Source organism: Enhydra lutris, unplaced genomic scaffold (genome assembly GCF_002288905.1).
Source record: "Enhydra lutris kenyoni isolate GAN:26980312 unplaced genomic scaffold, ASM228890v2 scaffoldscaffold42, whole genome shotgun sequence".
Classification (NCBI taxonomy): domain Eukaryota; kingdom Metazoa; phylum Chordata; class Mammalia; order Carnivora; family Mustelidae; genus Enhydra; species Enhydra lutris.
This window is the reverse complement of record NW_019154126.1, coordinates 609,533-622,012: the sequence shown is the minus strand read 5'-3', so window position 1 is coordinate 622,012 and position 12,480 is coordinate 609,533. Positions and strand designations below refer to the sequence as shown.

General features: G+C 38.3%; 1 protein-coding gene across 2 annotated transcripts; it reads left to right on the top strand.

Moving 5' to 3' along the window:
- Positions 1 to 381: 381 nt before the first annotated feature.
- LOC111155606 (threonine synthase like 1) lies at positions 382 to 11,361 on the top strand. 2 transcript variants are annotated; one of them, XM_022515872.1, is made up of 3 exons: positions 382 to 418; positions 6,363 to 6,533; positions 7,754 to 11,361. In XM_022515872.1, the coding sequence occupies exon 3, from the start codon at positions 7,800 to 7,802 to the stop codon at positions 10,029 to 10,031; it is 2,232 nt and encodes a 743-aa protein (XP_022371580.1). In that variant the 5' UTR covers positions 382 to 418; positions 6,363 to 6,533; positions 7,754 to 7,799; the 3' UTR covers positions 10,032 to 11,361. The 2 variants fall into 2 exon arrangements, with proteins under 2 accessions (XP_022371580.1, XP_022371579.1); XM_022515871.1 differs by lacking the exon at positions 382 to 418 and having other exon boundaries at positions 6,261 to 6,533; positions 7,754 to 11,343.
- The last annotated feature ends 1,119 nt before the right edge of the window (positions 11,362 to 12,480 follow it).

Below are 12,480 nucleotides of genomic sequence, written 5' to 3'. Positions count from 1 at the left end.
GCTGGGACGCACGCGTCACACAATAAGGCTCTTGTGCGCAAGCGTCAATCCCGGGGGAGGCGGGGCGAGCCGCTGAGGCCTCCCTGACGCTAGGACTCTGTGGAGAGTTGGACCGGGTGAGGAGGAGCCTGAGGAGCACGGAGGATTCTGGTAGGTGGAGCGGGGACCGAGAGTCACGTGCCCGGTGTGGGGTTGCTCGGCGCGTGGGTGTGGCGGCTGGCGCGCAGGCCTTCACTGACGCAGGCGCAGTGGCCGGGGCGCGGGGTTGGGGGCGGGTCAGGCCTAGGGAATTCTTTGGCCCTGGGCTGTGGGTGAGCCCCTGAGGTGTGGTCCTCGGTCCTGAGGCGGCACTGGCGGCTCCTGGACGTTCCTCCCCATTTTCTTTCCTTTACCCCGTCTTCCCAGTGTGATTTTCTTGGTGAGTGATTTGAGGAGAAAGAACGGGTAAACTGTAGAAAACGGTCCGTTCCCATTGCATGCCTTTCCCCCACCTTGTTCCTGCCCGCCCGCTGCTCGGTTGTCATCTCAACCGTGTCTGCGCTCATTTCCCCGCTGCTTCTGCCCCAAGCTGTCCGGAGCTCGCTGCGCGGCCCCGCTCGCCACCTGTGGGAGTGCGCGCCCACGCACGCCCCCGCCGTCAGTCCGGTTCGCCCCGTCCACCTGTCGCGCTGCGGTCCTCCCGTCGCCCTCCTCCCCTCGCCCGGGTTCTCCGCTCTCAGCCCTGTGTTCCTCGTGGTCGGGCCCCTCCTCTTAGCTCTTTATCCACAGACGTGTGGCCTTGAGGCTTTTTAAATAAGCAGCCGAAACTAGGAGAAACCTCTTAAATGGACCCCTGAATTTTGGTCCATTTTTATGGTGTCCCTTTCTGAAAATTGCCTTCTCGGAAGCGGTTTTGTTCGTTTTGAACCGTCTGCTCTTCCCATGTACCTATTTATGCACGTATGGCCGCCGAAAGAAATTCATACGGAAGCCTTTGCCCCATCCCGAGTCTCTAAAAGACATTTTGGCAATAGTTGGGAAAGAGGAATTGGCCTAAACGAGCCTTACAGAGGCCACTGCCCAAAGGAAATAGAGGTAGTTTAAGATAAAAACCAACACCAGCTTTGGTGCTCCGTGGAGAGAGAAAAACAGTAGGATGGCTTCATTAACCTTTTAGCTTCTACTTAAAAGGCTGTGCAGAATGTGAGGATCCTTACCATGTGGGGCTCTTAGCCAATGTCATTAAATAAGAATAAATTTAGTTTTTTTCTTACCCAGTTGATAAGATTTTTATTTTTATCCCAGACTTTGAGCATTTTATTTCAGATGAGTGGCACGTTGGAGATGATGTTCTGGTCTTCACATCAGATCTTACTTTTCAAAACATTTTTTTTTATGTATATACCACTTTGTCGTTTTCCTTTCCCTTTTGACTAGTTTATGTTTTGGGGAGGTATTTTGTTTTTGCTTAACATGTATAGAGAAGAATTCTCTTTATACATGCTAAGATTTGAACTAAGGACTCATAATGATAATACCATTTACCTAGTGGGTGGTCATTGGCCAAAGCTTATACATTTTCTCATGAAGAATAAACATTTTGGGACGTTTCATATTAATCAGTTCCTAAAAGAGCCAGTAAGGGTAAAGCATGATTTCTCCAATTAGTAAGTCCCAACCAACCTCAGCTAGTCTTGACTTTCTGGTGTTACTGAATACAGTAATTTCACTGTTGTCAGTATATTTATTATGGTTTTAAAAATACCAATTTATGATCTCCTCCCTATGGTATATTTAGTTTCCAGTCATGATGAAGTTGTTAAACTATTTAGAAACGAACTTTTTTCCTTAGATACTTGATGTATAATTCTGCTTGCCTTTTGAAAGCATGTTTACAAAAATATATTTCTAATTTTTATAATTCCCTAAAAATGGCAGTACTGTTCAAGGAAATGTCTATGTCCAGTATGCCCACAGGGAATTAGTATTGGTATACTGACAGAGATCATGAACTTTTTCTGTAAAGGGCTTGGTAATAAATATTTTAGGCCTTTGCAGGTCAAATGGTTTTGGTCAAAACTGCTCAGCTCTACTGTTGTGGCTCAAGAGCAGCCAAAGACAATACAAAACAGATGAACAAATAAATAAGCAAAGTTTTGTTCTCATGAAACTTAATTTACAAAAAGGGTGGTTATAATTTTGCACAGATTTGGCCTGTGGGTTTGCACAGACCCCTGCTATAAATGGTTGTACGTACAAGTTAGAGTTTTTTGCTTGAGATTAATTCTAATTTACTTAGATGAATAAAATGAGATTAGGTAGGAATAGTAAAAAGACAACTAGGAGGAAAACTAACCCTGAATAAGAGTTATTCTTTATAATGTATTTTTAAGTTAGAGAATTAAAAAGGGTACTTAAAAAGTTTTTTGAATTAAATACTCAAGACCATTAGGAGGATCTCTAATAGCAAAAGGTGAGCAACAAGAAAGACTTAATCAGCTTTGATACTAAGATAGGGGCAAAGATGAGTGATAAACTTGTAAATTCTACCTTTGATTGTAAGATCCCTCTGATTACAACAGAACACTGGAGTGTGTGGTTCCTCTCCACATAGCTGACTGACCAAAAGGAGTGTTGAGAAGATTTTTGCTTAATAGTCCAGAGCAGCAGAACTTTACCTCCCCCTGGTTAGTTTATGTCCTAGGAAATTTGCATTTTTTATTATGTATTGGAAAACAATATATCGCTGTCAAAATACAGTCATTTTTAAGAATTTTTAAAAATATATCAGCAAATCTTCATAAGATAATGGACTAGATTTAGTCATTGTTCTGAGAAATTTAGATTGCATTAATATAGGGTGACAAGCATAATCATGGCATAAATATTTTCAGAAGTTCAGTGAACCACAGTCAGTTCTCATCATGAAATAATTTTTAAATAGTATGTTGCAAATATTTTAAATGGGTGACATGCTAAATCATCCCGACTAAATAGGATTTGGATAATTTCCCAGAGGAATTGGAAACTAGGTAATTTTATAATGGAATTCTTCTGGACCATTTTGGAAGTAAACATTGATAACAGGTATGACTTTAGTTGATTAGCAATCATCTAGTGGTGTCCTTAAAACATCACTGTAAATAAGTTGCTGAAAATTAATAGGAATTTCTGGTTTAAAAATGTAAGTTTATTAGCAGTCATAGGAAATAATTTAAAAGTGACTTAAAAAGTGATTTCTGTACTTTTTTTTCTTGAATTCATTATTCAGTTTTGATCAGCTTCCCGAAGTAAAATTGTTAAATTTTATACCATGAGACCAAAGAGTACTTGAATTCTTTTGTACATGTGGACATTCTGGTTTTGTTTTTTAAGATTTTTGCTGTGAAACTGACAGCCTCTTCATTTATCTGTTAGAAAGACACGTGTCTATTATGTCAAAAAGTATCCATTGGAGTTAGTGAATCAAAAACCCCACTATAAGTGATCAGTAGGAAAACCTATTTAAAAAGCATTAGTGTATAATGGAGTTGTGCAGATCTTCCAACCTCTAAGGAGTTAGAGAGTATGACTAAAATGTTTTCATGAAGAACTTGACTCTGCAAAAAATACTTGAGAACATCGATACAGTAAAACCTGAGTACTTTATGGCCAAGACATTTGGTCTTTAAGTACTGTTTTTGTTTTCTGACTTCTGTGGTTGACTTCCATTTAATTTGAAAAAGCTTTGTCCTTTGGCTGAAGAAAAATTGCTTATTCATGACCAGTAGACTAAAATACATAAACTAAAATATAAGTAAATGAAAAAGCTTAATAACATGGCTTTGAATCGTAAAGGAAAATGGTATGCAGTTGATGCTCACTTTTCAGAGGTTCCATATTTGTGAATTCTACTCACTAAACTTTATTTATAAGCCCAAATTAATACTTGCAGAACTTGTGCATTCATTCATGGACACACGCACGGTGGTAAAAAATAGGAGTCTCCTGATGTGTGTGCTCTAAAATGTGGTCAAGCAGGATGGTGCTCTGCCTTGCTGTTTCAGCTCAGATACTGTAAACAAGTGTCCTTCTCCCATTCGAGTTAGTGCCACACTTCTCACATTTTTGTGCCTCTGGTTGGTGGCTTTGTTGTTCAAAATGGCCCCCAGGTTGCTGACTAGGTGCTGCCTAGTGTTCCTAAGGTAATAAGGCTATAATATGCCTTACAGATAGAATCTGTGTTAGATAAGCTTCATTCAGGCATAAGTTAGAGTGTTCTTGGCTGTTCAGTGGTGAGTTAATTACTAATATAATACAAAAAATATAAAATGACTTTAAAGAGAAACACATAAAACAGGCCTATGTATTGATCAGTTGGCAAAAAATGTGACCTGAGGCTCACAGAAACCTAACCCTGTATTTCCCCTAGGAGTAATGGGAATATTCACTCTTCACTAATTCAGTATTCATGATGACTTTATAGAACATAACACCGTGAGGGACGCCTGGGTGGCTCAGTCAGTTAAGCGGCTGCCTTCTGCTCAGGTCATGATCCCAGGGTCCACATCGGGACCACATCAAGTCCCACATCGGGCTCCTTGCTCCACAGGGAGCCTGCCTCTTCCTCTGCCGGCCATTCTGCCTGCCTGTACTCTCTCTGTCTCTCTGACAAATAAATAAGTAAAATCTTTTAAAAAAAATTTAAAAAAAAAGAACATAATACCATGAATAATGGGAATTGAGTGTATTACCTCCTAAGTAAAGACTTAGTTTCTAGATGAAAGTTACATACTGCAGATATTATTCCATCTTGTCTTTTGGTTTGCTTACAGTGGATGTTGAAGCCTTAAAATTAATTCGTGGCTAAAATGTTATGAAACAAAATTTAGTATGTTACTTAAAGTAGAATTCATCTTCTTTATTTGTCTCAAAAAATGGCAATATTTGTTACATATTATAGCCCTTTAACAACTGAATTCAGGAAGATTTTGTAAAATGATATACTAAATTAAATTAAACTGTCATAATTTTCTATTTTTAACTCATATAAAATAAAGGAAAACTAAGATTATAAAAGATAATGCAAACAATGCGTAATGTTTGTGTTACAGTCTTCCGCTTTTAATGGAATTGATGGTAAACATTGTAGCAACCAACACAAAGTGAAAAAGATCAGTTAAAAAATTCAATGTCCAGAAAAACCAACCAGCTATTCAGGTAATACTACAATTATTGCTACTACAGACAGTAGAAAGGTATGCACTGGGAACTAAAAAAGAGCACACACTCCTGAATAGCACGTGAATCAGGTGGTTTTTATAGTGTTCCCCTTCCTCCAAGAAAACTAGCTGGTATTAAAGTACTATACTAGAATACAGTTTAATAAAAGACATTACTGATATGGTTCAAGTGTATACTTCTCTGATCCTTGGTTTATGGCAGGGAAGGAATTAGACTGTATATAGCAAAACAGTTCTTGTTCATGGTAAGTACCCATATTTTTCTGAAGGCTTATAAACTAACCAAATCATGAAAAAATACACCTAGCCTTGAGTCTAGATATTCTGATTCAATTTATATGTTTTTGGTCCATTGTCATTGAGTGATAATAATATGACTATATATGAGAATACTCTTATGTGCCAACCACTTTGATAGGTGTTTTGGATTTATTATAAACTCAATTAAATAGACAAGGGATACTTGTGTGTAGCAGACACTTTGTGCTTTTTTATGGTAAATATTATTACATACAAATCATGTAGTGACTCAGATAGATAAAACAACCTACAAGAGGGGCACCTGGGCAGCCCAGTGGGTTAAGCCTCTGTCTTTGGCTCAGTTCATGATCTCAGGGTCCTGGGATCAAGCCCCGCATCAGGCTCTCTGCTCATCAGGGAACCTGCTTCCCCCTCTCTCTCTGCCTGCCTCTCTGCCTACTTGTGATCTCTCTCTGTCAAATAAATAAAATCTTTAAAAACAAAAAACAAAAAAACCTACAAGAGTAATTCACCCATTTCATAGCTTTAGTCCACTGATTTAAATTTTTCTCTCATCACTAAACATCCAGTTAAGTAATTAAAATTTCAGGTGTCATTGTGAGAGATTTTATATTTGCTCTTATTTGGTTATATTACTGTCTTTCATATTGCTTGGTGGAAGAAACTCCTTCAATACTGTTTGATGAAATTTCTTTTCCATTATAAGACACAGATGTTAAAAAAAACAGTATATCTTAAATCTTTTAATAATAGATTTGGGGAAACATGAAAAGGGTCAATTCATTCTTTCTCTAGACTTTAAATTTTTCAGGTGGATATTTTAATAATACAACAGTCTATGTGTGGAATTTTGTAACATTGTATGCGGTAATGATTAATTTGAAAATTTTTCTATTATAGACTCCATTTTTTGCAAAGATTGACTTTGCCTCAGCATCAACAAACTCTTCATCAGATTGGTTCCTGTGTGTCATATGGTTTACAAGTCAGTGGGAATTAAGCACAGCACATTCAAGCTGAAAAGCCAGATAAGGAAATGTACTCCTTCTCTTGACAGTTCTAATCTAACTTGTAAGTTAAATTCAGTGTTAGTTTTAAAATGGTTTAAATGTTTAATTATAGAACACAGTAGCACAGATAGAGTAGTCAGTGAAAGTTTTCAGAATGTGTTTGAGCATACCATCTGATATTTAACATGGCTTAGTTGCAGAACATGTGAAAAGCTCCACTACATGTCTGTGGAGTTCCTTTCGTCAATTTTAATGAACATTGCAGCAGTTACTAAATTGCATTTTATGTATGACGAAGACCTTGACTTGCCTGGCATAGGTTTGTGTTTTAATGGTGAGTACATTTCCAAAGACAGGTATTTGAGCAATATGGGGGAATTGCAGAGATTCTTTGGAAGTCACAATAATTATTTCCTCTCATCATTGGAAACCTTCCGGAGTTGGTTTTGTTTTTTTTTTTTAATTGCTGTCACTGTAGAGTTTGGCATTTGCATTACATGTCTCCACTGATAATGTTTAGAGGACAGAAACAAAAGTGACAGTTTCATGCAGATAAGGTTAGAGACATGTAGCCTTTGACTTTGCTGTTATCAATTTTCTTAACTATTTGCATAATATTATACCTTTCATTTTAGATTTTTTTAAAAAGGCCTTCAATATGAAAAGGATGATCCCTTACAGTATGCTTATAAAAGGCACATGAGAAAGAAAATGCCATGCCTTTGCCCTATAGTTTGGAAAGTTATTTAAGCATCTTGTAAGCAAATATTCTACTTTCCTATTGTGAATTTTATGAGAAATTTCTGAGTAGCATGATAGTCTGTCAGCATGTTAGTAAAACTAAAGTTAGAAATTAAATATAAAGAATATTGTTCAGCTTTTATGAATTGTAAGTAAATAGCATTCCAAATAATCCTTGTTTATATGGGTTATAAACCAAGAAACAATTTTCATTATGAGAAAAGAAATACTAATCTGATTTGTATGGTTTTTTAAAAAAAAAAAAGCATCTATGATATGGCATTTTCTGAATAAAGCATGCCTTGTAGTTGCAATTTTTTAATGTTTTGATTATTCGGGCTTGATGTTGAAAAGATTATTAAAAGGATAATATGTAACATGAGAATTTGGGTTTGAATACTTTAAAAAATATCCCATACATATGAAAGATTTCTGAACAGTTTATGTACCATGGACGTGGTTATTTTTAGTCCTATTTGGGATTTTAAGTTTGTTGAAATTAGTAACCAAATGTCTTTTTTGTTTTTATGTTTTGAAAAGGGCTAAAGCCAGTTTTTAGGTTAACTTGGGCAGAAAAGTGAAGAGAATGCTGCACTTTAACCGATGTCCGCATCTGAAACAAATAGCCCAGAAATGTTTTTCTAGTATACATGTTAGAACGGATAAACATGTGCAGCTGTTTCTTTCAAGAACCTTTGCACTTGCAGAATTCAGAAAGTCGTGGCACTCAACCCACTCTCTTGTTGGAGACAAAAATATTATCCTGATGGGACCGCCTGGTGCTGGGAAAACAACAGTAGGCAGAATAATAGGTCAGAAACTAGGTTGTTGTGTCATAGATGTGGATGATGATATCCTTGAAAAAACCTGGAATATGAGTGTGTCTGAAAAATTACAGGATGTTGGTAACGAGCAATTTTTAGAAGAGGAAGGAAAAGCCGTGTTAAACTTTTCTACATCTGGAAGTGTGATTTCCCTTACGGGGTCCAATCCAATGCACGATGCTAGCATGTGGCATCTGAAGAAAAATGGGATAATTGTATACCTGGATGTACCTCTGATAGATATAGTCAGCCGCTTAAAATTAATGAAAATCGACAGGATTGTAGGTCAGGATGCTGGAACACCTATGAAAGACTTACTGAAGTTTAGAAGACAGTATTATAAGAAGTGGTACGATACCCGGGTTTTCTGTGAAAGTGGGGCTTCCCCAGAGGAGGTCGCCGATAAAGTGCTCAGTGCAGTCAAACGATACCAAGATGTGGACTCAGAAACGTTCATTTCCACGAGACACATTTGGCCCAAAGACGATGAACGGAAGGTTTCAACAAAATTCTTCAGCGAAGCAGTGATCGAGGGGTTAGCCTCTGATGGTGGACTCTTCGTCCCTGAGAAAGAGTTTCCGAAATTAAACTGCGGGGAGTGGAAAAGCCTTGTAGGAGCCACCTACATAGAAAGGGCCCAGATCCTGCTGGAAAAGTGTATCCACCCTGCTGACGTACCTGCTGCCAGACTGGGAGAAATGATCGAGGCTGCTTATGGGGAAAACTTTGCCTGCTCAAAAATTGCCCCCGTCAGACACCTCTCAGGCAACCAGTTCATCCTGGAGTTGTTTCACGGACCCACAGGGTCATTTAAAGATTTGTCTTTGCAGCTCATGCCTCATCTTTTTGCACACTGTATTCCACCAAGTTGCAACTATATGATCCTTGTAGCTACTTCCGGAGACACCGGGAGTGCGGTCTTAAACGGTTTTAGCCGTATTAGTAAGAATGATAAGCGAAGAATAGCTGTGGCCACATTTTTTCCTGAGAACGGTGTAAGTGACTTTCAGAAAGCACAAATAATTGGCAGTCAGAAAGAAAATGGATGGGCAGTGGGTGTCAAGTCCAATTTCGATTTTTGCCAGACAGCCGTCAAAGGAATTTTTAGAGATTCTGATTTTACTGGCTTTCTTATTATGGAATATGGAACAGTCTTAAGTTCAGCTAATTCCATAAACTGGGGCCGACTGCTTCCCCAAGTAGTTTATCATGCTTCTGCATATCTTGATCTTGTTAGCCAAGGATTTATTTCCTTTGGAAGCCCGATCGATGTCTGTATTCCCACAGGAAACTTCGGTAACATTTTAGCAGCAGTGTATGCCAAAATGATGGGAATCCCTATTCGCAAATTTATTTGTGCCTCTAATCAGAACCACGTTTTGACCGATTTTATAAAAACAGGACACTACGACCTAAGGGAAAGAAAATTAACACAAACCTTTTCACCAGCAATCGATATTCTTAAAGCTTCAAACCTGGAACGACATTTGCACTTGATGGCTGATAAAGATGGCGAGTTAATGACAAAATTATTTAATCAGCTCGAAGAGCAGCATCACTTCCAGATAGAGAAGATGCTGGTGGAGAGACTGCAGCAGGATTTTGTCGCTGACTGGTGCTCCGAGGGAGAGTGTCTGGCAGCCATCCGTTCCACTTACAACACTTCAGGGTATATTCTGGACCCACATACTGCTGTTGCAAAAGTGGTTGCAGACAGAACGCAGGACAAAACTTGCCCAGTGATTGTCTCATCGACGGCTCATTACTCGAAGTTTGCACCTGCTATCATGCAGGCTTTAAAGATTAAAGAAATCAACCAGGCTTCATCAAGTCAGCTTTATTTACTGAGTTCCTACAATGCGTTGCCTCCGCCGCATGAAGCCTTATTAGAGAGAATGAAACAGCAAAAGAAGATGGAGTACCAGGTCTGTGCAGCGGATGTGAATGTCCTGAAGAATCAGGTGGAAAAACTGATACAAAATCAATTCGTATAACAATGTTTTGAGTAAAATGTTTTTTTTTTTTTTTTCCTGGTGATAGGCATGCAAAAATAAATCCCAGACACTGATCTGCAGTACAATAGCATTTTCATTTTTCCGTAAATATATCTACATGTAGATCCATTATCTTTTGGAATTTCAAGTAACCTGATCTCTGTAACTGAACATTGTACCTGCACATGCTCCTTGGAACCTTATAATCTGGAGGTCAAAACGGTAGCACAGTGCATGGATCTTTGTGCTGGGCTGTGTTTTGCCCTCATGAGGGATTCATCAGTTTTCACGTCCTCATCCCTACTTTGAAGTGGATCAGAATGTCTGGTATTCAACTTGGCAATTAGAATATTTGAGCATAGTTGTTAAGTAATACATCTGTAACCATTACTGGTTTTCTATTGACTAGAAAGATGATTTATCATTCAAATGGCTATCTTGTATGGAAGAAGAAGTAAGTTCATCTGTTAATACAGGGCCAGTGTTTTTACCTCTCTTCCAAGTCCCATTGTGGACTACAACTAATTATATGCGTCCTGCGCCATCCAAATTAGATAAGTGCTCTGTCCTTTCCTCCATCCCTTTTGGATGGTTGTGCTTTCGGTGATGTATTTTGAAAATCAAGACACATAATTTAAATCTAGGATATAATCATCTACATAACTTAGTGGTAGATATAGAAGTAAAATTATCTATTTCATGAGAAAAGTTTTCCAAAATTCAGAGTACTTCAATAGTCTTAATAGAAGTATATTTATAGTATAGGTAGCAGTTTTTCTATATTATTTGGAGTCCATTCCAATGTAATTTGTCTGTGGTCTCTCTCTTCGATGAACATTGTCTTTTTTGGCAACTGAAGTCACACAAAATTGAAAGCACACATATCTAGCTAGCTTTTCTTTCCTTGTAGTAATAATAATTTTAACCATGATTTACCTTTGTGAATTTACTGGATATTTTATTTCTGAATTAAAGATTGTTATTCAGAGGATTTGTAATGTAATGGACTACTCTCAACCACAAGATGGCATTCCTAACATAATTTGTCTTTGCTGATAATACTCTGCTTCATTTTCTAGTTCATGGAGGAACTACCTCCATGAAGAAACATATTAAAAGTTGTAAAGAAAAAATTTTAATGGTTTAATGAGTAGAAACAATTGGTTTAAAAAATACTAAAAATCAAACTGATTTTGTGTTAACGTTGGATGTAGCTTGGCTTCTACAAAGTAAATTCTAAAACCAAAAATTGAAAACCAGAAGCAGGGACAAAAAAATCATGGAGGATTCAAAGTTCAGTTATTCATGTCTTCTTTTTTTTTTTTTTCTTTTGCTTTTAAGAGTCTCTGTTTAGGGGCACCTGGGTGGCTCAGTGGGTTAAGCCTCTGCCTTCGGCTCAGGTCATGATCTCAGGGTCCTGGGATCGAGTCCCGCATCGGGCTCTCTGCTCAGCGGAGAACCTGCTTCCTCCTCTATCTCTCTCTCTGCCTGCCTCTCTGCCTACTTGTGATCTCTCTCTGTAAAAAAAAAAAAAAAAATCTTAAAAAAAAAAAAAAAAAAAAAAAAGAGTCTCTGTTTAAGTAGATGATGTATTTTAAAAATGGAACAATGAACAGCTAAATGTTTACTGTATGAGACTGCACTATATTTCTGAGAGGGGGAGCACAGTGCCAAAAAAAAAAGTTATTTCTGTCTCAAGAACTGTAGCTAGGGAGACCACACAGAAAAAAATGAAGCCATGTATAACACGAAAGAGTTACTGTAAGATAGTTTATGAGTAAGTAAAAAGCGATGATAGTTAAGTGCTGTAAGGATTAAAAGGGGAAGGAAAAGATTGCCGTGGAATAGAACAGGTTTCACAAAGGACGTAGAACCTGAGGTGAAGCCTTGAAGGATGGAGAGATTTTCTAGGTGAAAAGAAAGTGAAAACATATTCTAGACAGAGGCCAGGGAAACATAGAAGGTGAAAAGCCCAAGGGAGCACCTGCATTTATCTGTGGTCAGTTGTTACGTCTCACTGCCCCAAACTGTCACTTGATACCCTAATTTCCTCTCAAAGCCAGCTCTGCCTTTCCCCTTTCAGCCTCATTGAGGAGGAGCGAGCCACCGTATCTGATGAACCTCGTTTCCTTCATCAACTGTGTAAATCTGTGCCCATTATTCGTAGCTTTCCCTGTTGCCCTCTGCCTGAATGAGTTGTGCTGCTCCTCCTTTCACAGGCAAACAAACCTTCACGTGTGCTGTTGCTTCAGCCTCTCCCCTCTGCTGGAACCTTTCTGTCATTCAGATGCTCTCTCTGCATGTCTTAAACAAGAGCAAAACAAAATCTCTGAAAACATTCACATTTCTTCCCATCTACTACTCTTTTATTCCTTTATACTCAAGATCAGTGCTTTTCAAAGAGTTGTCTATACAGTCACCATTTTCGTGCCTCATTTTCTCCAGTTTG